General features: G+C 48.9%; 1 protein-coding gene across 5 annotated transcripts in view; it reads right to left on the reverse strand.

Annotated features, from left to right (window-relative positions):
- The window catches only part of TLK1 (tousled like kinase 1), a 1,414,233-nt gene that overhangs the window by 978,078 nt on the left and 408,209 nt on the right, over window positions 1–27,946 (reverse strand). For all 5 annotated transcript variants that reach the window (XM_069616191.1, XM_069616192.1, XM_069616193.1 and 2 more), the window contains one exon: window positions 22,604–22,711. In XM_069616191.1, coding sequence (XP_069472292.1) covers window positions 22,604–22,711 — 108 coding nt within the window. The remainder of the gene's footprint in view (window positions 1–22,603; window positions 22,712–27,946) is intronic.

Raw genomic sequence — 27,946 nt, forward strand, 5'->3', positions numbered from 1 at the left:
CAACCACGGGGGGTGGCAAAAGGCTCAACATTAAGCAATACAACAACTCAACATTAAGCATCTCTTACCTCCTCACCAGGCTCACCTTAAGCGAACAGGTTGCGCAGCACTGCTTGGCCGACCCTGGACTCCTCCCTGGAATCCCGATCGACGCAGTAAAATCTCGTGAAGGTGTGCGTCAACCTCCACGTAGCAGCCCTGCAGATGTCCAGCAGGGGCACACCAGATAAGAACGCCGTAGTAGCAGCGATCGCTCTGGTCGAATGGGCTCTCGGATGGGCTGGCAGCGGTCGGTTAGCCAACCGGTGACAGTGCATGATGCAGCCGGAGAGCCATCTGGAAATAGAAGACTTCAAGAGAGCCTTCCCTTGATTCACAGGTACAAAGTTCACGAACAGCTGTGATATCCTCCGGAACATCTTCGTGCGGTCCACGTAGAACTTCCGCACTCTAGCCACATCCAGCGAGTGCAAAGTCCTCTCGGCCGGCGACGAAGGAGACGGGAAGAAAACAGATAACACCAAGGGCTCGTCAAGATGGAAGTCTGGCGGCACCTTGGGCATAAAGGAGGGGTGCGTCCTAAGCACCACCCTCGAGGCATGGAAAGTCAAGTACGGTGCTTTGCAGGATAGGGTCTGGATCTCTCCCACTCGTAGTGCGGAGGTAATGGCCACCAGGAACGCAGTCTTCCACGACACAAACTTCATCGGTGCGGAGTGCATCGGCTCGAATGGGGGCCCCATGAGCCTGGTCAGCACCACGTTAAGTTCCCACGCCGGGGCCGGGGCCTTCACCGGCGGGAACGACCAGAACAGTCCTTTCATAAACTCTTTTACCAGTCGATGGGACCACAGGGACGTCCGTCCTGTGGTTCTGGTATATCTGGAGATCGCCGCCAGATGAATCTTAATGGAGGCATGGGCTAGCCCAGCCTTTGCCAGCGATAGCAGGTACGGCAGCACTTGAGGGGCCGTAATCCGTAGGGGATTGATCTTCTGTGCTCGGCACCAGATAGAGAACCTCTTCCACTTATGACCGTAGCATTTGAGAGTCGAGGACGCCCTGGCCTTTGCAAGAACCTCTCTGCAATCGGCCGGTATATCGTAGCCTCCAAACTCTAGCGCTGCAGGAGCCAAGCCTGCAGGTTCAGCGACGCCGGGTCGTGGTGGAAGATGGCGCCTCCTTCTCTGGAGAGAAGGTCCGCGTCCGCCGACAGCTTGATGGATGGGGACGTTGACAAGTCCAGAAGGTCCGGGAACCAGATCTGCCTCGGCCACGCCGGTGCGACGAGGATCATCCTGCACCGGGACCTCTTGAGCTGGCTGATGAGTCGAAGCAGCAACGGCAACGGAGGGAACGCATACAGGTATAGGCCGTCCCAGGGGAACGAGAACGCATCGCCCATGCTTCTCGGCTGGGGAAACCTGCTGGCGAACCTCTTGCACTTCGAGTTCGTCGCTGTTGCGAACAGGTCGATTTGGGGTTTGCCCCATCGTCGGAAGAGTTGATCCACCTGATCCTGGCGCAGTTCCCATTCGTGACACGCGCGCAGCTCCCTGCTGAGCGAGTCGGCGATGGTGTTTCTTTCTCCGGCCAGGTGGAAGGGAACCAGGAACATCTGGTGCCTCCCTGCTTCCGTATGTAAAACATTGTCGTGGTGTTGTCCGTGAAGATCCGCACCACCTTGCCCTTGAGCGACGGGAGGAACGATTTGAGAGCCCAGAACACGGCTCGGAGTTCCAGGACGTTGATGTGCAGGAGCCTCTCCTCCGGGAGCCAGAGGCCTCTTGCGTGGAGATCTCTGGTGTGGGCGCCCCAACCTTCCAGGGAGGCGTCCGTCATCACCGACTCCTGGTACGCCGGCGTCTGAAAGTCCTTGCCCGCCGTGAGGTGCGCTCGAACGCCCCACAACTGAATAGCCCGCCGGAACACCTCGTTGAGGGGGACCCTGTCTTCGAAGGTGCCCGTTGCCTGCATCCAACGGGCGTCGAGAAATTCTTGAAGAGGGTGCATCCGTAGTCTGCAGAGGCGCACCAGGTAGATGCAAGAGGACATCATCCCCAGGAGGGACTTGATGGACCTCACCCTGGCCACGTCCGTGGCTAGCAGGCGCTGCCCTTTGCCTAGAATGGTCTTCGTCCGTTCTTCCGACGGGGCCGCCAGGCGCCTCACTGTATCGAGCTTCGCTCCCAGAAACAGGGCCACCTGCGACGGCACCAGGTAGGACTTTGGGTAGTTTATGGCGAATCCGAGGTCTGTGAGTAGCTGGACGGTCCTCGCAGTGTGTTCGACGGAGAGTTCCTTCATCCTTGAGCGGATGAGCCAGTCGTCCAGGTAGGGGTAGACGTGAATCCCCTGCAGGCGCAGCCGCGCCGCCACTGGAGCTAGGCACTTAAGACCCTGGGGGCCGACTTCAATCCGAACGGCAGTGCTCTGAATTGGTAGTGGCGTCCCTGGGCGACGAACCCGAGGAACTTTCGGTGACTTTTGAGGATGGGAACGTGGAAGTATGCATCCTCCAGGTCCAACGACGATAGAAAGTCGCCTTCCTCCAGCTGTCCCAGTACGTGCTGGAGGGTGACCATCCTGAACTTTTGTGATCTGATCTATTTGTTCAAACGACGAAGGTCCAGGATGGGGCGCCAGCCGCCCGTCTTCTTCCTGAAGAGGAAGTACCTTGAGTACACCCCGGAGCCCCTTCGGGACAAGCTCGATGGCACCTTTCCTGAGCATCGCCCGTACTTCCAACAGCAGTTGCGGGACGTGATTTTCCTTCCTGGCCACAGGTGGAACGTGAGGGCACTTCTTCAGGAATTCGATAGAGTGTCCTCTTGCCAGGGTATCCAGCACCCAACTGTCGGTGGAGATGGACTTCCACACGCTGACGAAATTCTTCAGCCGGCCTCCCACCGGGGTGCTTCAGTGGGGGCCCGACCCCACGGCCGGTTCAGTCCTGCTTGGAGGTGGTGGCCTTGCCGCCCTGGCCACCTTGCCGACGGCGGCGAGGCGCTCCCTGCTTGCCGCGACCCCTGTAGACCTCCTGAGACGAGGAGCGTGCCGCCTGGCGGTAGGACGACAAGCCACCGCTGGATCCCTTGGAGGCACCCTGTCTGCCTCCGGGGCTCCGAAAGGGCCGTTGTTGCTGAAGGGCTCCTAGGGCGCGGGTCGTCTCCGTTTTTATGGTTTGGAGGGATTCGTCCACCGCCTTCCCGAACAAGTGGCTGCCGTCGAACGGCATGTCCAACACCCTGGTCTGGACGTCCTGACGGAAGTCGGTCGCCCGGAGCCAACCCCGTCGTCGTAGGCAAACACCGTTGCCCAGCTGGCGGAACCCGGTATCGGCAATATCGGATGCCACCGTTATGACGTGGTCCGACGCCACCTCGCCCTCTTGCAGTATTTCCAGGGCCTCTGACCTCTTGTCGTCCGGCAGGAAGTCCAATATGGGGGCCAGCTTAAACCAGAGCTCCCTGTCGTAACGGGCCACGATCGCCAGGGCGTTTGCCGCTTTGATCGTCGTCGACGACGACGACATGACCCGCCGCCCCATGGCGTCCAACTTCTTTCCCTCGCTGTCCGGCGGGGAATTAGACGTCGAGGCTCCTGACCCCGCCGCTTTCTTCTTCGCCGCCGCCGAGACGACCGAGTCTGCCGTTGGCTGGGCCCTGAGGCACAGAGGAGCGGTTTCGGGGACCCGGTACTTCTTCTCGTACCGGTCCCGTTTGGCTGGTGCCCTGGAGGGGTTTTTGAGAACCGACAGGCCCTCCTCCCATATGTCATCGATTAGAGGCACCGCGATGACAGTCTTCCTCTTGGCCTCCCGGCGCTGATAGAGGAAACCTTCCTTTTTCTGCTCCTCCGGGCAGAGCTGGAACAATTCGGACGCCCTGGCGATCATGGCGTGGAATGAGCCAATCTTGTCGGGCGGCGAGGCCCGTGCGACCCGTTCCGTCGCTCTCAGAACCCGTCGTCGAGCCCGACTCGTGGGAGGATGAGGAGGGCACTGTAGGCCTTACGGGGGCGAGCGGAGGAGAGGGTTGGGTCCTCCGTCGTTTGTTCTGAGGACTTCCCGACGGGCCAGGTTGCGGGTCCTCCGGCCTGGGCATCTCGTCCTTATCTCAGAGCATAAGGACTGGATCGCAGACAAAATGGCCACCGAGCCATCCTGAGGCCTAGGTTCCGGCCGCGCCGGAAGGGAAGGCTGCTCTTCCTCGCCATCGTCGTCTTCCTCGGTTATCTCCTGAGGATCTTCCTTACGGGATCGAACCTTCTCGAATTTAACTTCGAGGTTCCTCACAGCCTCGGTCAGTTCCTCCTCCGAGGCTGACTCCGAGCTCGAGGAGGCTACCGTGCCCCCCCTCGCTTCTTCCACCATGGCGGCCACGACGATGGGCTGAAAAGAGGATTCCCTCCTTGGCGGCAGGGAAACTCTAGTCTCGGAGGCAGTCTCCGCTGGCGGGGTCTCTGCCGTCTTGGCCAGAGTCGCTGCGATCGCCTCGATAGAGGCCTTTGCCTGCTGGGTAAGGGCCTTCACCACCTTAGGTGCGTCCCGGGCCTTCTCCTTCGGGGGAGGGGCAATGCCTCGCTCCCCCTCTTCCGAGATCAGACAGGGCTTCTCCCGAAGCTTACCCGGGGTCTCGGACTTCCTCTTCCCCGAACCGGAGCGCTGGCTCGTGGTTGACGGTGCCGGGGAAGGTGGGCCCTGCCTGGCGACCGAAGAGCCTGAATTTTCGGCGCTCCCGGAGCCAGCGGACTCACAACGCTTGGCCTGGTGTTGGGCCCCCGTCGCCGGGGCGCCCGCACAGGACTTAGAAGCCCGCTCGGACCCTTTCTTCTTCTTCTCACCCGTTGAGCCCTTCTCCAACCAGCTGGCGAGACGGGATCGACGGTCCGCTCCGACAAGTTCTTGCAGAACTGGCAGTCCTTCTCTACATGAGTCTTGTCCCCATGAAGACAGTAGAGGCATCGCAAATGTTCGTCTTCCTTAAACACATTCTGCAGCCCGCATCTAGGGCAGCTGCGAAACAGTTTGGGTCCTGGCGACGAACTCGCATCCTGGGCCATCTCGAAGTAGGCAGCGAATCTTCTGGAATCCTCCAAGAAGTTGATTCGATGAAATCTTCACCCTTGAGGGGCGTAGGAAAATCCCGCAACAGGTAGCCGTTAACGGGAGTAGAAACGGTGGAGCTTGAGGCTCGATTAACCGAAAAAATGTGAAAATTCACCTGAAAAAGCGCGAAACACGCAGTAAAAGCTCGAGAGCTAAGCACGAGGATCCCAACACATGAACGTGCGGTAAAAATCTGAAGATGGCTGCCAGAGGCGGGGCTTAGGTAGAGGGCAGTCATTGGCTGTGGTCAGTATGACGCAGAGATCAGTGATTGGTTACTACTAAGAAGGACAGATCAGAAACGAAACTGATACTGATTTTCTCTTTACCGAGGATTCCCAGCCTGACGAGGGGGAATATTCATGAGCATGTGAATCCATGCCAGACCCCATGCTGGAGAATATTCATGAGCATGTGAATCCATGCCAGACCCCATGCTGGAGAAGTGTGATTACGTTGTCCCAATAGGTGCTGTTGTAGCTGGCGAGCAGCGTAGTATTGTTAATGCACCAGAGGTAGTAATACGCTTGTACAGTGTGTAGAGCCTTTTACATTCCTTGTTCGGAGGCACCTCAGAAGTGGAGCGTGGAACACCAGCTCTCTTCCTGGTGATAGCAACTACCAGAAAATCCGGCTTTACATGTACCCTGATATGGAGGAGAGGATCGGGTTGACTGTCCTGGTGGGTGAGGGGATTGACAGAGATAGAGAGACCCTTTTTTGATGGATTCAAGTAGGGGAATAGGCAGACTAATGTTTTTTTTTTCCTCATCAAGAATGTCTGACAAAATCAGTTCCTTCAGGACTTGGCTCATCGGTCTGTATTCCAAAATGGTGAGCTGCCTTCTTTTTCAAGTCATTATATAGCAGTTAGTCAGCTATGGGTGAAGTATGACCGCTCTCCACTGATGTGGAGTAATGTGGATCTATAAAAAAGGTAAGATCGGGTCATCCTAGTCTTGTAGGTAGCTATTGTTGAAATCCTAGTTGGCGTCATCCTGATCGATGACCCATATGTCCTGGTTCTGCTTGATCTGACTGTAGGTCACCCTACAGAGAACCCCGATAGGCCTCCAGGCATGATGCTAGGATGAGGTGTCGGCGACGGGGGTGGGGGAGGGGGGGGTTGTTGGGCGTGTGTAGGTCTCATTGGCCCTGAAGGTTGTTCCACACGTAGGCAACTTGCTCATGAAGTCGACAAGGAATATTTTGCACATGGTTTCCTCAACTTCGCCTGAGACCATGCCCAGTCGTTGGCGCTCATGCAAGATAGTAGATATACCCCCTGTGCTATCCCTTCCTAAATACATTTTGGGTGATATAGGAAATGTTTCAATAACTGTATGGAGCTTCTTTAATATTGCTTGTATCATTGCAAAACAATTTATATTGTAATATTGGAAATACAAAACCACCCGCACTAGCTTGGAATGGCTCTTAAGGAGCTAATGCACGACAATGAAAGGTAAGAGGGGTATGTGGCAATGATTTAGGCGGCATTAAGGCCGAAGGACATTTGGAACCGCTCCGCAGCTACCTATCCCGTGTGGAGCAAGACGAGGAATCACAGTGAAGGATACCCTGGAGGGGCAGTGCCAATTATGTTGTAGTGTATGCTTTCACTAACTTGCAGGAATGAATGTACTGTGTGCATTGTCATAAATGGTCCACCTGGATGCTGCCGGTACTTGTGCAATGTAACACACAGCATGTCTAGACTATCCCTAGTGTGACGTACATGTTAGGCAAGATTGTATGCAGCACCCTTTGGGTGCACTAAAACAACCCTGACCTCCTGGCAATAGGAACCCAACCATTGGTAGAAGTCTGTACTACACAGGTCGGTAGCGTGTTGAGCAGCCAGGCTCATCTCAAGAGGGGTCAATGTGACCTTTAGGGGGTTACCGAGATTCACAGTGACAAGTATTCAAATAAACTCTTACACACAAGGTTTCTTTATTAAACAATTAATTTATTAATCAATTACAGTAAGCCTTCTTCAGAAGGGGGCAATATAATAGTAACACATAAATACACTCCAAAATACACACTCCTAAGATTTCTAAATCAGTAAGTACCCTTTTGGGATAGCACACAGACACTTCCTACACCCACAGGTGATTTTAGTAGCTAGGACACTGTGGAAATTAATATAATCCTGTTGGCATTTAGAATCAGACTTAGGAAGTTTGTCAAAGAGAAGGGTTAGAGTGGCACAACAAGAGATCTCACAAATATTCTTAAAGCAGGTAAGTACATTTGTAACCCCCCCGCCCCCGAATGCAGAGTTAGTTAACCCTTCCTGTGAGGAAGGCCAAACACTAGGTAAAGGTCTTGCACAATGTTTTTAGAGTCTTTGTAGAAAAGAAGAATTCAAACTAGGGCCACAAGCTGGTTAGGCGTATTAAGAGTCAGCATCTCTACAGTGCAACCACAACAAGTCTTACCAACAGAGAACAAGTGCAGTTACACGAGAAGTGGTAAGTTAGACTGTACAGTACCTTTAGGTTGAAGAAAAAGGCAGCAGATTACTTCTGTTCCTGTGCAGCCCTGCAGACCCTGTGTTCCTGGGCCTCAGTCATGGCGACAAGAGGGAGGACTTCTGGGGACAACTGTACTGCAATGGGACGGTCACCGACCGGAACCGGCAATCTTCAAACAAGTGGCACTTCAGTCTTTCAGCTCCTTGCGTCTACCGTAAACAGCAGCACCACGGTTCCTGGCTGTCGAGGTGGACTTTCCTTGCACCTGGGGTCCAGCAATCTGTTGAGGAGGCTCAGGTTTGGTCGGTCCTGCTTCCTGGGTGTCCAGAGGATCTTCCTGGAGCTCTTGGCCAGCTTAAAAGCAGCGGACATCTCCGGTGTTACTTTTCCTGGCTATTCAGTTCCAGCAGCAACTGGAGTGGAATTTCAACCACATCCGAGAGGATGTCCAGGTGGCTTACTTTGGAGTTGATTGGTCCCACCAACTCAATGGGAGAAGTCATCCTTGCAGAGGCTTCTCTGTCGGTATAAATTTGGAGTTTCAGCACAGCAGCAGGGCTTCAACAGGCAAACCAACGGTCCAGGAATTGCAGCAGGCGTCCTCTTCAAGTTCTTCTTCCAATTCCTTCGTCCAGTGGACGTCTGCCTTCCAAGCCAAAAAGCATCACCTTTTATGCAGGTTTCTCCAATTAATTCCAGCCCAGCTGTCAGTCACCCATCAGGTGGCTGTTTTTGCCAGACAGCCAGCCGAATAATCGCCTACAAGTGCATTCTTGTCTCCTAGGAAACAAAGCACAGGGAGTTTCAGGCACCTCCCTGGCTTCCTGCCCCGCGAGACACCTTGGAGCCAGAGGCGGGCTTCACTCATGAATCCTGCCAAAGGCAAAGCTAACAAAAGGGACCAAACCTGGTTTGGCTTGTGGATGTAAATCTCAAGGAGGACCATTCCAAGAAGAAATCGCGAAAAAAAGATGACCTGGGACATTTTTACAAAAATGGCACCCTTGGGTGCTTTACTGAAGCTGCAACGGCAGACTGCAGTAAAAGCACACCACAGTAGTTCAAAGTAAACCACTGCCACCAGCCATTCATCGAGGAAAGGGTAACAAAATTGTTACATGAGAAGCTAGACAAAAAGAATACTAAGTAATCCCTCCAGCACCCTATTGTAACAATAGTGTGTGCTGGGTCTAGAAAGTTACAAATGCAAGTAAAGTCAATTTCACTTTACTGCTCTTGGAAACAGTAGTTTATCCAAGAGAATGTATTTAAACCTTTGGGAAATCTGGAAGACTTCCATGTGCCACTGCACTGAAGGTGCTGTGTGACAATGCAAAAGATAATCCTATGGAGTTTGTCCGACTCCACAACCAAAAGAAACAGTTCAAATTCACATTAAAATACATGAGAGAGTGGGGAAAAAGTGTCTCACTGTCTAGGTAAAAAATCAAGTCCTCAAAATCCAGCTAAGTTGCTGGGGGTCTCTAAGGTAGAGAGGAATTCGCACATTTCTGACAATTCTCCCTTGCTCATGATCCCTCATCGGCCAAGGTCCCTCTGATAGTTTTTCCTGCTTGGGGAATGGGGGTAGGGGGAGGGGTGAGGGGGAGAGGCTTCACCACATCAGGGCTTGCCCTGGGTGTCGGTCAGGCCTACTTTGGGATAATCAGCCCTAGGAGTATCATTGGGGCTTTCCCTAGGACGTTTTTTGTGAAGAGATGAAAACAGAGGGGAAGGGCCTTCCTCATAGCCTTCAGAGGCACCAGGAGTTTACTAGGAGCAAGAAGCTACTTTTTTTTTTTCCCCGCCTGATCAGTCGAACAGGGTTTATGCATGCCCATTGCCGGAGTGCCTTTCATGAACGCCTTGTGGCAAGCGTGGAGGCGGAACCACAGCAGGCTTAGTCGGCAGTGGATCTGTAGGTCGAGAGATACCTACCGCCGACATGCAGCCTTCCTTTGGAGGTTACGTGGAGGAAAGGATCTGGGGTGCGTGCTTAAGGGTAGGTGTGTGCGCCTTTGTCACCAGAGGCCTTCCTCAAAGCAGCATGCTGCAAGTGCCTTTCAAGGCTGGAGACATGCACGTAGGAACTGGAGTGTTCCTCAGTTATTTCTTCAAGCTCTGAATCAGAGTCTCGGCCTTCGTGATCTGATTCCAAGACCCCTGCAGCGGTCTCCGACTCCGCCAGCATTGTGTGTGCCGCCCACTGCTTTGTTCGGCGCTCCTTGATGATTTTTAGCCTAAAGTGCTTGCAAGATGAACACAGCGAAGGCAGGGATTACACACCCTATGTGGGTCTTTCCACTGGAACTTCCGATTGCAGTTAATGCAAAATTTAAACAAAGTACGTTCCATAATGAAAATTAAGAGAGGCAGCGTGACAAAGGCAGTAGATGCAGGGAATGGGGGTAGGCATTCCCTAAACAGCAAGGATCAGTCCCCCCCCCAAAACCCACCCCAACTCTCCCTAATGGTAGGCTAAAGCCAGGTGTAGGCTTAAGCCCGTTGTCAGAAACGGCGCCTGTCTCAGTGTCACTGCACTTTCAGGGTATCCATCAGAGATTATTCGTCTTGCTCAATGCGGTATAGGTAGCTGCAGAGAGGCTCCAAATTTTCTTCGGCCTTAATGTCGCCAAACACATTGCCACATAACACTCTTCCCTTTCATCGATGTATATTAGCTCCTTAAGCCATTTAGAGCATGTCCGGCCGGTTTTGGATTTCCAATATAAATTGTTTCACAATGATACAAGCAATATTAAAGAACCTTCGTACAGTTATTTAGGAGGGGATAGCACGGGAGGTATATCGACTATCTCATTTAACATCTCTGCTACGTCTTGTCAAAAACATGTCAATGGGCAATCTTAGAACACATGGAACGAGTCCACCCGCGCCCTCCCACATTTTGCACATTTGTCATTCACATCCGGGGAAAACCTGGCAAGCCTAGCTGGGGTGAAATATAGCCGATTTAACATTTTAAATGGTTTTAATTGGAACCTCGCATTAATGGAGACATCCCCGATTAGAGACAATATTTATGCCACTAGGCGTCCTGTAACAATGCCCAAATCCTGTTCCCACTTCTCCCGTGCCACATTCTAGGGTTTGGTTAGCCCGAACCAGCTTGTAAAGCCTGGAGACAAGTCTCCCCAATTTCGCAACAAAATCTTCCAATGTGACAAGTGTCCCATCAGGGTATAAATCCTCTAAGACCAACTGCCTGGCAGCAGCCCAAGACGCCTGCACATCTGGATTGTACATAGGGGGGGGGGGGGGGGGAGAGACCCCAGGGAAGTTCCACAAGAGGACGGCTCTGCTACATGGGGCTGTCAGTTCTAACCATCGAAATAGTCTAGCCCATGCATTCACAGTAATGCAAACTGGGTCGAAGGTGCAAGAATCAACATATTGGTCACTAAAAATGACCACCTTGAGGTCCGTGGGTGCCAGCCCATATTTTTCTAGTGACAGATACACTGTCCCAGATTCCAGAGAATACCAGTGGCTGGCAAACTGCACTTGCGCAACCACATAGTATAATTCAAAGTCCGGTGTTGCCAGCCACCCCTGCTCATTGAGCCCCGCTAGTCTCCCAGTTCATCCGGGCCACCCCTGCCTCCATACAAATTTCACAAATCAGCACATTACTAAAGTAGCAGAGTAGTTTTGGAACAATCATTTTCAATATGGACAACCAGCGGTACATAGAGATAGGGAGCTTAACCCACAGGTGCAATTTGGTGGCAAGGCAGCTCAAATAACGTTTGTGTTTGAAGCATACAGCGAGTGGTGTGCCCTGGAAACCATTATGCCTATGTACTTAAACCTTAACGGGACCCAGTGGAACACCATAACATCAGGCGCCATCGTCCGATTTGCAAGCAGGAATAATTCTGACTTCGCACTACTGATTTTGTATCCTTAATAGGGTGTAAACTTGTATACCTCTTCCATCACAGTTCCAAGATCCCGCTCTGGGTTCCGTATGTACGATAGTGTATCATCCACATAAAGTGAGATTATCTGGGGTGGCACGGATATATGAATACCCCTATGTCCATGTTTCATTTGCACCAAACACGCGAAAGGCTTGATCGTAAGGCGACACAAAAGAGGGAATTGGGGAGGTTTGAGGGGGAGACACCTGCCGTGTATCACGGCTCAATTTAAAGGCCAGTGACAGTGTGCCATTGCTGCTAACCCTGGCAACCGGACCAGCATATAACAACCATACACAGCTCAAAGTACCTTCAAAACTGAACTGCTGTAACACCTTTGTTAGGCAAGATTGTATGCAGTACCCTGTGGGAGACTACACCAGCCTTGTACTCCTGGCAATAGTTAACCCAACCTTTGGTATAAGCATGTTGGTAGAGTGACTAAGCAGCCAGGCTTATCTCAAAAGGGGTCAATGTGAGTTGTAGCTTAGTAACACTGAGTTTCACAGTGACAGTTATCCAAATAAACACTTACACACAAGGTTTTCTGATTAAACAATTATTTGACAGTCAGTTGAATAAGCCTTATTAATAAAGGAGCAAAACACACTTCCTACACCCTCAGGTGACTTAAATAGCTAGGACACTGTGGACATTGATTTATCACTGCTACATTTAGAGCAATACTGAGATTAGTGTCAAAAGGAAATGTTGAGAGAATAAAAACAATGATTAACACATTCTTACAAGGGGATGTACTTTTTGAAACCCCAATGCAAAGTAAATTAACCCTTTCCCAGCCTCACAAGTTACAGAATGAGTGACTTTTTGAGGAATAGTTAAAGCACAAAGTCAGAGGTACGATGAGTCATTCGGGGAGCCAGGACAGCCAATGTTAGTTGAGCAAAACTCTAGGCTGGGCCTAGAAGCACTTCTTATAGGTAGATTAAAACAAAGTCTTGCACAAGGTTTTTGAAGTCTTTGTAGAAAATGAATACACTGTAGGGCCACTAGCTGGGAGGCCTGTGAGGGGCAAAGCTGCAAGCAACTCTGCAATGGCCACCAAGACAAGTCTCAACTGAGAGCTAGCAAGGCTACACAACAAGAGGCAAGTATCTGTTGGTTTTTAACTTTGGTTTGAAGTAATTGGCTCCAGCTGGCTTCTGTTCCTGTGTAGGCCTGCAGATCTTGGTGTTCCATGGCCTCAGTCGTGGGGGCAAGAGTGAGAGCATCTTGGGGCTCCTGCACTATGAATGGAAGGTTGGTGGCAGCAAAGAGCAAACTTCAGATCAGCAGCACTTCGCAGTTTCAGCTTCTCGTGGCTCTTGCAAATAGAACCAATGCGGTTCTCGGATACCTTCTTGGATTTTCTTCGCATCTGGGGTCCAGCACTCTTGTGGTGGCTCAGGCTTGGTCAGCCGTGCTTCCTGGGAGTCAGTAGAATCCTCCTGGAGTTCGGGTCTGACTTAAAAACGATGCACTCGACCTGGTGTTCCTCTCCCCGGCAATCGGTTACTGCAGCAGCAACGGAAGTACAGCCAGCTCATAGAGGATGTCCAGACGAGTTTGCTTTGAGGTTGATTGGTCGCACCAACCCAAGAGGAGAAGCCGTCTCAAGTCTAGGCAAATTCTGAGCTTCAGCACAGCAGCATGGCTTCACCGGGCAAACCAACGGTCCAGGAGTTGCAGCAGACATCTTCCAAGTTCTTCTTCGGATTCCTTCGTCCAGTGGTCAACTCTGCCTTCCAAGCAAAAGACATTGCATTTTATGCAGGTTTCTCCCATTCATTCGCAGTCTAGCCATCACTCACAGCAGGGTGGCTGTCCTACAAGGACAGACAGCCAGCCAATCACCTTTGGGTGCATTCCTGTAATCAAAGGGATTAAGCACAGATAGTTTGGGCACCTCCCTCAATTCCTGCCCCTACCAGACAAGTTTGAGCCAGAAGCGTGCTTCAGCACTGAAACCCGCCAAAGACAAAATGAACAAAGGGACCAAACCTGTTTTGGCGCGCAGAGTAAATTTCAAGGGGTGGTGAGAGGGGTTGGGGGGGGGGGGGGTCACAGCCTATCACGTGAATAGCTCGAACAGGGGAGGTGCTGACCTTGGATGAAGGGATCAATGCAGAATTGCTACACTATTACATGACCTTATATACTAATTTTGACAGATGTATCGATGCAGAGCTGGACCAATACTTGGGCAGGAGGGGGGGAAGATTATAGTTCTCCCATGTCCTTGAGGATGCGCATCTGCTTTTGGACCAACCCATGACAATGGAAGATGTAGTCACTGATTATGTTTGCGTCTGGAAAGGCTCTGGGCTTGGACAGCATAGGGAACAAACTTTATAAACATTTTTGGTAGACCCTGGCGCTGAGGTTGCTCAAATTATGGGATGAATCATTGGAGATAGGCCAGCTTCCCCCTTCCCTCTGTGAAATAAAGATTACACTATTATTAAAACCGGGCAGACCATCACATGATCTGGACTCATAGGCCTCTGTCCTTGATTAATGCGGATGCTAAAGGGTATGCGCAAATGGTGGCAACCCTGGCTTCTCCCCTATGTTGCTGCTTGTGCACCCAGACCAATCGGTGTTTATCCCAAATAGGTCCACAGCATCAAATTTGAGATGATTTTTCTGCATAATATCGCAGATTAGCCCACAACCCAAGGCAGTAATTAACATCATTGGATGCAGAAAGCATGTTGATTCTTCTCCCCAGAAATTCCTTTTAAAGGTTGTTGGGGAGAATTCTCAGAAATGTGCCAATTCCCTTCTACCTTAGAGACCCCCAGCACTCTTGCTTTATTTTTATCCTTGGGAGAGAAGCCTTTTTCTTTCTTTTTTTTTTACCTTCATTTGGATTCTGTTTATTGTGACTTTGGAGTTTGACCAACTCCATAGGTATCATATTTTTACATTGTGTCACAGCTCCTTCAGTGCAGTGGCACAGGTAAGTCTTTTCAGATTTCCCAAAGGTTTAAATAGCTTCTCTTGGATAACTACGGTTTACAAGAGCATTGAAGTGAAATTGACTTTACTTACATTGTAACTTTCTAGTCCTAGCAGACACTATCTTACAATAGGGTGCTGGAGGGGTTACTTATGAGGGGTTACTTGGTATCCCTTTTGTCTAGTTTCTCATGTAACATTTTTATGTTACCTTTTCTACAAATGTGCATGGTCACCTCCGGCATTGATAACACAGGCGGGGAGGCACGCTTGCTACCGTGGTACCGTCCTTGACGCCAGAAGCAAGACAAGCCAAAAGGTTCAGCACAGCCAGTGAGTTGCAATAAGCAGATTGCAACCTTGGGCTCAACACAGTTTGGTTTGCTATCGGCCACATTATAGAAACGCAAGGAACTTGTGAACAAAGAACTTGTGTGTGTGAACATTTGGGAAAGCCAGGAGCAGGAAAAGCTACAGAGTGGTCAGGTGCCGAAGGAGTGCTCATTCGAAGGACTCTGGCTGGCCCCTTTTTCTTGTGTTGAAACTACAAGTACTAGAAGGCCCTAGAAGAGGGTGGTGTAAGGTGTCAGAGTGGTCCTACAAGGGTTACGTTAAATCCCATGTACAACCGAAAGTCTGACCCATTCGAAGGAGAAAGCTAGGGGAAGGGAACCCCCGCTTTCTGATGCGATGAAGCAAATCATGAACTGTGTTAGAAACTCATGAACTGTGTTAAAGATGGCTAGGTGAACCCACTTGAGGGATGCCTACGAATCGGTGTGAAGCATGATACAGAGAACATTGTGTTGATATTAAGAGTGAAAGGCTGTAGTGTACACGATGGAGGCAGGCCTGCGTTGCAAGAAGGATCAGAGCCCGGCGGAGGGAGATCCAAGGGGCGAAGAGCAATTGCCCAATGTGCAAGATCACTCAAAGAACTTTTGTTGGTTTCTTGTTTCAGTCCAGAAACTCCTTCCAAGGGGATGAAAATACAGTTATTCAGTGCACACATGTGCCTGTTGGCTAAATTTCCTGCAGTGATTTGTTGTGCCTCGCACCTACTGAGGCCTATGGGCCAGCAGGGTTTAAAACATTGGCCCCTACTTTGGACTGTTATTATAAATTAAGTACCTCATGAGAGTGCTTCCTATTGAACGCTCGCTCTTTGGTCACTCATGCTCAGGACTGCTACAATATGCTGTCTCCCAGCCTGATTTACTGTGTCACAGAAACTTGGCTCTGTGATAGTTTGAGCCCCTCCATAATTCAAGCCCTAACCCCCGAGAACCACAATGATCTTATGTGAACGCCATTCCATTCATCCGGGAAGGCGTGCGGGGGGGGGGGGGGGGGGGGGGGGTTGACTATGATCCTATTCCTCTTCTTAAGGAGATGTCAGCTGAGATAATACCATGGATTATGACAATACTTCTCTCTCCTCTGGCCAAATTCCTAGGGACCTGAAACACGCCTTGGTACTACCACCCCTGCATAAGGAACCTTCTCTTGATTGTCCAATTACGGTCTTATTTTGCTTCTACCATTCTTTATGTAGCTGCTCGAGTCTTTGGTTTCCCCCTTGCTTGGTTCTTTTCTTGAATCATCCGAATTCTTAAACCCCTTTCTGTTGGGTTTCCGGCCAGGCATGGGGACTGAGTCAGTCTTAGTGTCCGTGGTCAATGACCTTACTCGCCTGATAGATCAGGGCGGGGTGGGGCGCTGATTCTACTAGACTTGTTGGCTGCATTTGCCAGCGTAGACCACCCCACCTTGATTGCCCGACTGTCTTCTGCAGGTCTTTCGGGCCAGGTTCTTGCATGGTTCACTCCCTTTTTGGCTCAGCTCTGTTCAACGTTTATATTCAGCCACTTCTCGGCCTTATCCACTCCCATGGCTTCATACGCTACTCCTATGCCGACTATACGCAGATTATTCTCCGTCTGGATCTTGCCAGACCAGATACTACTGCACGGCTTAGGGGGTGCCTTGAGGAGGTTGGTAGGTGGATGGCTGAACTTGCTGAAGCTGTACTCTTCGGGCAGGGGGAAGTCTCTGCTGAGTTTGTCTGCTAGCAGATTGAGTTCCCCTGGTACATGTTGTGATAGTAGGAACATGTTGTGTTTGAGAGCCCGCTTCCATATATTCTGGGACAGCTTGGACAGTCCTGGAGAGTGAGTGCCTCCTTGCTTGTTGAGGTAGTACATGGCTGTGGTGCTGTCTGTGAGGACCATCACTGTCTTTCCTTGTAGGTGTTCCTGAAAGGCTTTCAGTGCTTTGAACACCGCTAGTAGTTCCAGCAGGTTTATATGCTTGGATGCTAAGCTCGGAGTCCACGCTCCGTGAGTAGTCTGATGGGATAGGTGAGCCCCCCATCCTGCAATGGATGCGTCTGTGGTTAGAGTGGCTTCCACTGCGGGTGTGGCAAAGGTTTTCCCTAATAACAGGTTTTCTTTTGTCCATCACCGTAGCGAGAGAACCAAGGCATGCGAGACCACCACTAGATCGTCCCATTGTCCGCTGGCCCGACACCACTGGCTGTAGAGCCACTCTTGCATTGGGCGCAGGCGCGCGTGAGGTACCAAATAAATACATGACGCCATCATCCCTAGCAAGCGCACTGCTTTGCGTACTGTCACCACTCGACCTGCCACATAATGGGGGATCTGAAACAGCATGTTTTGGACCCTCTCGTTGGAGGGGAAGACGAGGCCGTCCTTTGTTCGAATTAGAGTCCCTAGGAATTGTTTGATTTGGCTGGGGTCTAAGCTGGACTTCTTTCCGTTGATGGAGAAGCCCAGTTGGGACAAAAGGTCTACGGTCTTTTGGGTATTGGAGAAGCATGTTTCGTAAGACTCCCCTGTTATGAGCCAGTCGTCGAGGTAAGGGTATACCGGGATGGATAACCTGCGCAGGTGGGCTGCTGCCACTGCCAGTACCTTCGTGAATACCCTTGGTGCAGATGCTATCCCGAAGGGTAGTACTCTGAACTGTTAGTGTTTGTTCTCTATCTTGCACCTGAGGTATTTTCTGTGCGCTGGCAACATTAAAATATGAAAGTATGCATCTTTCATGTCTAGTGTTGTCATGTAATCCCCTTGTGATAACAGTGGGATTACTTCCTGCAAGGTACCCATACGAAACTTTTGGGGTTTGACAAACTTGTTCGCTGGGCGCAGATCTAATACAGGGCGCATGGTTAAGTCCTTTTTGGGTACAAGGAAGTACACTGAATAAATACCTTCTGTTACCTGAGATAGGGGGACAGCCTCTATAGCTTCTTTTTTCAGTAGCTCTTCTACTTCTTGAAGAAGAATGGTGAGGTGTTCCGGTGTCATGCGTCGGTTCCGTGGGGGTCTGTACTTCGGGGAACCGTTGAATTCGATGCAGTATCCGTGGGCTATGGTGGATAATACCCAGCGGTCTGACGATATTCCCTCCCATGCTGAAAGGAACGATGTTAGCCGGCCCCCGACCGGTGATGCAGGGGAGGGGACCCGGATCTTCGGGTCATTTGTTGGTATTGTGCGTGGAACCTTTGGGGCTGGAGCCACAACCTCTTCCTCTGCCATGGCATTGGCCTCTTTGACTGAACTGGGTGTTGTTACCCTGGTTAGAGGGCCAGTTGGTAGCAGAGTAAAATTGCTGTTGGTTTTGCTGCTGGCGTTGGCCACGAAAGGAGCGTCTATTGCCATAGCCGCGTCTGTTAGGGGACCTAGAAATTTGGTCAAGAGTCTTGATGGTATCAAACTCTTTTCGCATGTTCTAGGGCCTCATCAACTGCTTTCCCAAACAGATGTGTTTGTTCTATGGGCTTATTTATCAGGGAAGCCTGGGTTTCCGGCTTAAATCCCGAATTGCGCAGCCAGACATGGCGTTTGAGAAGTATTCCCTGAACCAGGGAACGGCCAGCTGTCTCTGCGGCATCTAAGGAGTTCTTTACGATGCCCTGGTTTACAAGAGTTCCCTCAGATTATAGCTAACAGGCGTGAACGCAGGGGTTCTGGTGCGTCCTCTGCTTCGCTGCGCAGCTTGCTCCACTGTGCATCTGCGTAGCTAGCTAGTAGGGAATTGTTATTTGCAATCCTAGTTGAGAAGGCGGCGGACGTCGCGATTCTCTTCCCAAGTGCATAGAGCTTCTTGCCCTCTTTGTCAGGTGGTGCCTCACTAGTGGATAGTGGTACCCCTGCTCTTTTCCTTGTATTAGTAACTACGAGGGAGTCCGGAATAGAATGTCCTCTGATGTACAAAAGGTCGGAGGACGAAGGGCTGAAGAGCTTTTCTATCCGAGGGTTGACCCCTCTGACTAAGGCAGGATTGGAAAGGGAAGGAGTTATTCTTCTCTTTATAGAAGCCAGGAGCGGAATAGACTGACTAACCGGGGCTTTTTCTTTAATAACTTTCTCTACAAAGTCTATGTCCGGAAGAGTCTCCCCTGTGTCTATTTCAAAATGCGCTGCTGCCTTGCGCAATAGTGCATTAAGTGAAGGTTGGTCATCTATGGGAGAGGTGTTTCCAATAGGTGAATCCTTGGGAGGAGAAGGGTGAAAGACATCAGGGTCTGAGTGCACTGATGGGGATTGCCAAGGCTGCACTGATGGGGACTGCCAGGGCTGCGAGGTAGCTGTATCTTCTTCGACAGCTCCTGCACTAGTGTAAGGGTCTTCTTCAAACCTCTCCTCCTCATGTTCTTCCTCTCCACCCAAACACTCATCTTCCTGGAGGCATTGCTCCTCTTCAGTGAGGTCATTTACGTCTGTAGAAGGGGGAAACAGCCTAGGAATCTTGACCTTAGGGTCATCCTGGGGCCATTCTCTTGGTCTTTTGGGTGTGGGTGGGTTTTGGTTTCCCAAAAACCTTTCCATTTTCTCCATACAAGAATGGTGTCTTTCAAGGGTCTCATGGGGGACCCCTGAATAGTCTAGAGGGGGGAAATCAGTGTTTTCACCTTCAAAACGCTTAGAACGCTCCCACAACGTCGAAGAAAGGTTTCCGTGGCCCCTGAAAAGCCCTCCGGTAGTTCAGAAGTGCCCTTAGATGAAGGGGGCAGTTCCTGGCTACTCTTGTGCTTTTTCGGCGTTTCCATAGCTTTTTGTGCGGTATTCGACGTTTGTTTCGTCGTCCGCTTACGTTTGTCTTCGGAAACAATTCTCGCCAGGCTCTCGACAACGAGTTTGTCAGTAGAGGACTCTGGAGTCGACATGGCCTGCGTTACGTGTTGTTCCTCGACGGCCACTCTATGGAGCGTTACATCGGACGATTTTGGGGTAGCGCCCGTGTTTGATGAATGCCCAATCGCTGGTCGCGGCTGCGTTTGCGGGTGGGGCTTGAGACCCTTACGGTCTGAGGTAGACGCCGGAGTGCCCTGCGTCCCCTTCGGCGCTGATGGATCCTTCGTCTTCGACGAAGAAGAGCCGTGGGTTGTGTGCTTAGGCCTATGGGGTCTATATGCGTCCTTGTCGCCGGGGTGTTCATCCCCATAAGCAGTGCGTGAGCCGAGCCCGTCGGGGCCGGGGACGGACGTCGAGGAGCGCGAGCGCTCCTTCTGGGGGTTAATGACTTCCGTAACGGACGTCGAGTTATCACCCTCCTCGTCACTTTCTGTAACAGCGGCGGCGGGTGAGGAAACTGACTTCGACATAGCGTAGTCCGCCCACCTCTTAACTTTCCGTTCTTTAAGAGTTGTTGGTTTCAAGAGCTTACAGTATTTGCAATGTCTCTCTAGGAGCTCCGCGTAAGGCGACCAGAAGCTGGGCGGAAAAAAACAATCTGAGGGACCTCAACGCGTGAGGGATTGTGGGTACAACGCACGTCACTATAGGGATAGTGTTACAGACCCGCCTTGTCGACGTCCCCTTTTTCGACTACGAAAAACAAAATGCAATACTCCGCAGTGACCACTGGATGTCGGACCTATGCACAGCATGTGATTCTAAGCAGATTAACAAACATCAGAAATATATATATATATAGTGATTTATTTCAGCTGGGCTCCATAATAAACTTCAGTAAGGCTCTTATTTAATTTTATCTAGGCTGTGGTGTGGAAGGGTGGGCAAAACTATAGACTTTATTATGTGCCCTGTCATTTAACTTCACATGTAAGGGGTATAAGCAGGGCTCTAATCCGATTTTGCTGCCTACTTGGAGTCAAATGATTTTTCAGAGAGTAAAAAAGTAATTAGCTTTGCCAATAGGGATACTTTCTGCTTATTAAAAAGATGTTCTTCCCCTCAACATTCCTGTTGAGATCAGGCATTAATATTATTAGAGTTCCTTCCTATACCACTGCTCTACTGGTCACTAATAAAATATCAGTGGAGCTTATTGGGTTGAAGTAACAAAATGTTCATTGTTTCTCATTTTTGAGGGAGTAAAAATGGATGGTATATATGTCTCTTACCTGGAATGCGGTTATCACTACCCAAAGGACAACTTAACGTGCATTGTAAGCAGAGACACATGAATATTTGATCATCATATTCTGAGGTGCAGTTATTCTGATGCAATTATCATCCTTACACAAATTATTAGAAGCATGTTCTCCAGGCCCTTGAATTACTTTAACAAAGTGGCACTTGAACTATCAGCATTTTTGACACATTGCTTTCAACTGCCATTAATCCATCGATAAAGGTTTATTCTGTCTGCATCTCTTGACGGCCACATCAGTTTATGACAAGAGATATTTGTGTTTTGTAGTGCACGAGTGATTTTCCAGTGGCATAAACCGTTTCCAAGGTACTGTGGCAGATGTTAGTCTTGGACTGGTTGAGGAGCTTTCTGTTTAATCACATATGACATTCTATTTTCGCCTATGTGTTTGGAAAAAGGGGTTATAAGATTTGTCAAGAATTGCAACGGCTGCAAAGAGCAAATTCCTTTCTAAACTCTATTCTACAACGGTAGGTCACTAACCACGCATGCTCACAAAGTTAATTACCTCATTAGTCCGTTGCGCACATGGAAAATAATGTGCGCACAACAGCAAACCGAATCTGCACATGGAGAAAAATAATTAGAGGGAACATTGATGGTGGTGCCTGGTTGCAGTCTTAAGCATGCAGGACAAACTATGAGGAGGCTGTGGTTGAGCAGAACTTTAAATATTTGCAAATTTATCCATGACCTTATAGGGTTGGCCGTTGCTTGTGTATTATACCCACTTTCGTTCACCTACCACTTGCCTAAACACATTTTCTTAATTACACAATTTTCCACCTCCTCTGCGAACAGCCCACCCTCCTCTTCCCCCGCCCTTACTTTGGAATACTAAACTAAATATCTTCAGTTGGGGTTTAGAGTGACAATGGCATCCACATAAATCTCATCTTATTTTTTTATTCCTACCGGTGTTTCTCCTTTCCTTGTGTGTATCACTATGTTTCAGAGCAGCCTAATAATAAAAACAATGCTTTGCAAAATTCTAGTGCAATTGTTTAATACATTAGTGAAGTTCAAAAAATGTTTTTTTACTTTTTAGAACACATGATTTTGACACATTTTAAGAAGGCTTGTCTGACTACCTAAAGGTTTCTTAGCTCTGAAAATAAACTGTATATTTTTGGCTATTTTCTTGATTAGATTGCATCCCATCTAGACAGAATTGTGAATGTTAGCTTTTGTCATATCTGGACAGAATTGTGAATGTCAGATTGCATCACATCGAGATAGAATTGTAAAGATTACCAATGCACCACATCTAGACAGGATTGTGAAGATTAGCTTTTGTCACTTCTAAACAGCAATGCCACTAACCAATCCACTAAATCTCACCGCTCTGCATACACATCTCAAACTCAACCATACCTCTAATGCACAACAAACCGCACACAGTTCACCAAACTGCAACAAAATATACATAGCCTCACACAACAGCACACGACTCCCAACCGAAAAGCACACCTAAACTCAGCGAATGCTGCAAACCGAACTGAGGCTACTAACAGCACATCACTGCTCTTGCCTTTCTCCGTTCAATCCTACTAACGTTCCCATCCTCTTCCCATTTCAGAGCCGCCAGAGCACTTGGGGACTACTCCAGTGGTGACAGTGACAGTACAAATACCTTTAACATTAAGTACAAACTGACAATGGAGATAACTTACAGATGACGATGGAGTGGAATGTGAATGTGAGTTCTGAGGAGAACGGACAGCTGGTGGTAGGCTTCTTACTGGGCTAGAGCCGTTTCCACCTGGGTTTCCACCTTGCAACTGAGAGGAGAAATGCAGAAATGTAAGAATCAAAACTGTTCAAAAGATAACATTCTGAATTCAAAACTTAAAACAAAGCAATTTACTCCGATCTGACAAAATAATCTAGAACTTCTTCACTCAAAGATTTCATACAATATAAATTTAACTTGAAAGATTGCTTGAAAAAACTATCAATTAACTTACAATAGGCCAGCAATTAAGGAAAAACTATAGTAAATGCATGGGTCTTCTCATGGGTCTGGTGCACAATGGCCTTTTTAAGATCAGCAATTGCCTTTGGACATTTCATGAACTGCAATGCTGTTTAGATTAGCTGTGAACCCCAGTCCGTCACAAAATGGGACAGGAGTTTGATGCACACTTTCGCAGTGTAATAATTCTATAATGTGGATGATTCATGTTTGAATGTGCTGTTACACTAGCTGAAGGCTCTAGATGCTGATTTGATCATATGGACGTACATTAAATAGGCAACATATTTGGTTTGCCCTTCTTGATGGTCATGTTAAAATATATGGTTACGTTATATTTACCAAATTACTGGATTGGGTAACTGCTGATATTATTTTACCAAGTCAGCAGGTGTTTCAAACTAAGACTAGCACCATTAATCAGAGCCTGACCTTATATCGAATTGCCTGAAAATGAAGCCCAATTGGGATGGAAATATTGAACTCTGGTTTCATTGATTTTCCAAACAGCTTGTGAAAAAGTTAATGGCTAAACAAGTGATGGGATGTTTTGTTTAAAATAGGTGTTCTTTGGGGGCTAGATAATTGTATAATCGTTATTTGGGGAATACATATGCATGTATACGCCCAGATACCCCTTGGTCAGGTGCACTATATAAATAAAAAAACGTTAGCAGTCAGACTTAGTAAACATGGGTGCAAAATGAAATCTTTCCCAATGAGACTGGGTGCGTATTAGCCCCCCCTCCCTTGGTATTATATATAAATGCACTCGATTTAACTTTACAAAATTTGACATGTGATGTTGCCAGAATTCACAGTGGCTTTACACAGTGCTATTTTATTTGTATTTTTTTTATTTCATTAGATATTTGTAAAGCGCCTATACAACAAATTGTGTTTCAAGGCGCCACAATACAAACAAAAGAGGGTACGGGGGGACAAGGGAGAAAGCTACAATACTAGGCCTTGTGACATTCAGAACATGCAAGTGCTGAACAACAAGTGCGAGGGGTTGGGGGGGGGGGTTAGGGAGTGCCAGTCTGTGCAAAAACAAGTGCTAAGGTGGGAAGGGAAAAGTGGAAGAGGCGGGATGCAAGTGCTAAGGGGAGGCTGGCGGGCAAGTGCCAGGGAATGCAGTTAAGTGCTGGGAAGGGGGGGACTGAACGGGGGATCCTGAACCAGGCAACCAGTCAATGAGACAGAAGAATGTGTTAGCAGGAGAGGGCAAGAGTGGAGGAGGCAAAAAGGAGGGTCTTGAGGAGCTTCTGGAACAAAGAGATCCGGCTCAAGCCTGAGAGGGGCAGGGGGGACCTTTCCAGGGGGAGGGTCCTGCGGAGGAGAGACATCTAACCCTCCCCCCCGAACCCCCACTCTTTGCTAAGAGAAGCGTCTGCTTCGCAGAGAGAGTTGGAGCTAGCAGAAGAGCTCTAGCGGGGAGGTATCTAGGGAGAGAGAGTTTAATGTAGCGGGCTCCCAGGACCCAGAAAGCCTTGTAGATGATGCAGCGGGTCTAGAATTTGATTTATTTTATTTATTTATAGCATTTGTTACAGTGCTTACTTATCTGGTTACAGTGTAAAAGCATTTACATTTAGAGCAGACTTAACATTGGTAATGGTGTAGAGAACATAGTTACATTTGGGTTACAGATGGTTATGCAGGTAAGTAAGGAAAGCAATTTGAGGTTACGATGTATGCAGTGCTGTGTTAGTACAAAGAGCATGTAGTAAGTTAGAATTTGTTAAAGAGCCAAGTTTTAATTAGACTATTAAAACGCTGGTGTGAGGGCTCATTTCCAATATGGGAGGGGAGGGAGTTCCGGATCTTGGGTGCTGCTACTGGGAAGCTGGCCTCGTGGTCTTAAACTTCAGGGTTCGGGTGGTCCTTTTTTTGTGAAACGGCGTTGAGGTAGGGTGGGGCTACTTTAGTAACTCATTCATGGGTGAAAAGGATTCTGACTTGTATGGGCAGGCAATGAGCTTTTCTCCTGATATGAGAGCTAGGTTTCTTTTTAATCTGAAGGCTGCTCGTAAGGCTTTGTTTTGCAACAGTTGGAGTTTTGATAGATTTTTTTGTGGTTCCTTTAAGGAGGATGTTGCAGTAATTTAATTTGGATAGTATGAGGGCTCGGGCCAGTGTGAGGAAGTTTTGTGGAGACTTGGTACGATCAGTTTAGCTGTTTAGGCCGTAGAGGAGAGGGCACTGATATGTTTGGTCAGTGTAAATTTGGAGTCTAGGTGGACACCCAATGTTTTGACTTGGCTGCAAACTGGGATGGGTGTTCCATCAATGGTAATGGTGGAGTAGTCTGTATGTAGAGATTTTATTCTATCAGGTGAAACTACAATGAGGATCTCTGTTTTTTCCATCGTTAAGGCATAAACTGTTGCTAGCCATCCAGTTGTGGATTATAGAGTACACCTTATTAATGGAGGTTGAGTCATGCTCATAGTTTCCTTAATGGGTATAAAGATCTGGGTATCAGCGGCGAAGTTTGTGTAAATGACACCCATGGCATCCAGGGCTGCAAAGAGGAGTTTTGTGTATGCATTATTCAGGGTAGGTGACAGACAAGAGCTTAGGGGCATGCCTAGGGGTACCGGAATTGGGTCCGCGGCCTCGCTACCAAAAGAAACTCTTGCTGTACGTTCAGCTAAAAAAGATTTGGCACAAAGGGTGGCTTCGGTCGAGAAATTGAAGTTTTCTGCTAATGCTTTACATAGTTTGTCATGGTCCACCAAATTGAAAGCAGCAGAAGGGCGAGAAGGAGGAGGATACACAAGTTGCCCAAGACTCTTATGGCATCCATCTGGATTTTTAGGTCAATAGAGCCGTCTTTGTACTATGATTCGGCCTGAAACCCGATTGTCTAGCTCCTAGCAGTTTGTTAGTTTAAAGGTGGTTTGGACTTGAGTAAACTATTTTATCGATAATTTTTAGCAGGAAGGGCACTGTGGTTATGGGGGGGTAGTTGGTCAGTATGGTGGGGTCCAGAGATGGTTTTTTGGGGAATGGGTTGACCCATGCTGCTTTGATACTGGCAGGGGCAGAGTTTGTGTTGAAGGAGGCACTGACAAAGTTGGTGATGATGGGTTTTAATGTGGGCGCACACGGCTTGACTAGATGCACCGGGAATCCATCGCCTTTGCAGTTAGATGGTTTTTAACATGGAGATGGTGTTCAGGACTTGGTCAGGGGAGACCGGGGAGAATTTAAACAGGGCATCCGTTTTATTTGCATCTGTGTCTGGTACTAAAGGTGGTGAGCTTTTGCTAGCCAAGAGATTCTTTTTGACAAGAATTTTGTGTTGGAGTGTGAGAATTTTGGAGGCTAGTGCGTTCTGGATAGTTGTGCACCATGCCTGGGTGCACAACCATTGCTAGGATGGTTGATCCTAGCAACAACCAGGTACCAGTGGAGAGAGATGCAGTCCCTGGGCTTGAAGTCATGAATAAGTCTTGCAGTCCTATTCTAGATTAGTTGAAGGAAGGTAAATTGCGTAAGAGGCTGGTACAGTAGTCAAGCCTAGAGAGGACTGGAGCTCCGGAGAAATTTGATTATCTGGGGGAAGGTGAGAAAAGGGAGAATACCTCTTGGGAGGGGCAGATAATAGTGGGCCTTCTTGGCAAGGTCTAGGATGTGAGGAGAGGGTGGCCAGAGGGAGGGAAGGTAGGGAGGAAAGGTAGGCGCTGAGGTACCAATGAAAAGGATCTCAGTCTTACTTGCATTAAGGCAGAGATCATTGGCAGCACAGCCTGATTGAATAGCAGTCAGTCAGGGACATGAGAAGAGGAAGAGGGAGGGTGCTTGAAGGAGAGCTGTGTGTCATCTGCATAACACTGGAAGTGAGGAGAGAAGGAAGAGATCAAGTGGGCCAAAGGGACAAGGTAGATATTTAAAAGCCACGGCGAGAGGATGACGATGCAGATGGAGAGTGTGATGGGGGAGAGGAAATTGCCAAGTTGAACCTGGAAAGGTCGGTTGGAGAGGAAGGAGGTCCTGTGATGCCCAGGATTTCGAAGAGCCCATTTTTCAAGACAGCATGATTAAGTATGATTAATTGTGTCCAAGGCAGAGGAAAGATCATGGAGGATAAGAACGGATGGAGAGTTAGAGAGCAAGTCATCATAGGTGTTCGGTAAAGCAGTTTCCAGGCCTCTGGCAGCTCTGAGGTGGTTGTGGAGACAGCCGACAGATTCCGTGTGTTGGGTCAGTTGGGAGATGGCCATCTTCTCCAGGTGTTTGTCCGGGAAGGGGGTGATGCAGATAGGGCGGATGTTAGCAGGGCAGGAGAAGTCAGAAAAAGGCTTTTTAATGAGGGAATGCACAAGGAAGTGCTTGAGGGGAAGATTGAAAGAAGCCGGAGTGGTTAGAGAAATCAGCCAAGGAAGGTGCAAGGGAGGCAATGTTGTCCTTGTTAGTTCTTTGAGAATCATGGAGGCACCTGTTTGGAGGAGACCGTCTTAGAAGAACAAGTTACTTTCTTACCTGATCACGTTCTTTTGGTGGGATGTTCCTCCGACGTATTCCTTATCTTAAACGTTATCCATTCTAGCTTGCTGGCCTCAGAATTTTTTTTCAGTAGAGGGCGCTGCGCGTCGAGGTCCCTCGAGCCTGTGTCCCTCGACAGCCTCCGTATCTGTGCCGACGTCGTCATGAGTATAAATAGACTTGCGCAGCGTCCGTTGCTCAGTTCCGTTTTGAAGCTTAAACTTGCTGCGCATGAATTGGTTAGTAACCTTGAAGGAGCATAAGCTGCAACTACAAGGGAAGTTTACTGCAGGGATGGATGGGAGGGGCGATAAGGAATACGTCAGAGGAACATCCCATCGAAAGAACGTTACCAGGTAAGAAAGTAACTTGTTCTTCGAAAGGATTGTGTCCTCCGTCGTATTCATTATCTTTGATAGACTCCCATAGCAGTAGTGTAAAGAGGAGGTGGGAGTAAAGATGAAATATTTCCCTTTAAAGATGTACAGAACGTTACTTTCCCAAATCTTGTCTCCTGACAAGAGGAGGAATCCAGGCTGTAAAATTT

Source organism: Ambystoma mexicanum, chromosome 9 (assembly GCF_040938575.1).
Source record: "Ambystoma mexicanum isolate Mex_15411 chromosome 9, UKY_AmexF1_1, whole genome shotgun sequence".
NCBI lineage: Eukaryota > Metazoa > Chordata > Amphibia > Caudata > Ambystomatidae > Ambystoma > Ambystoma mexicanum.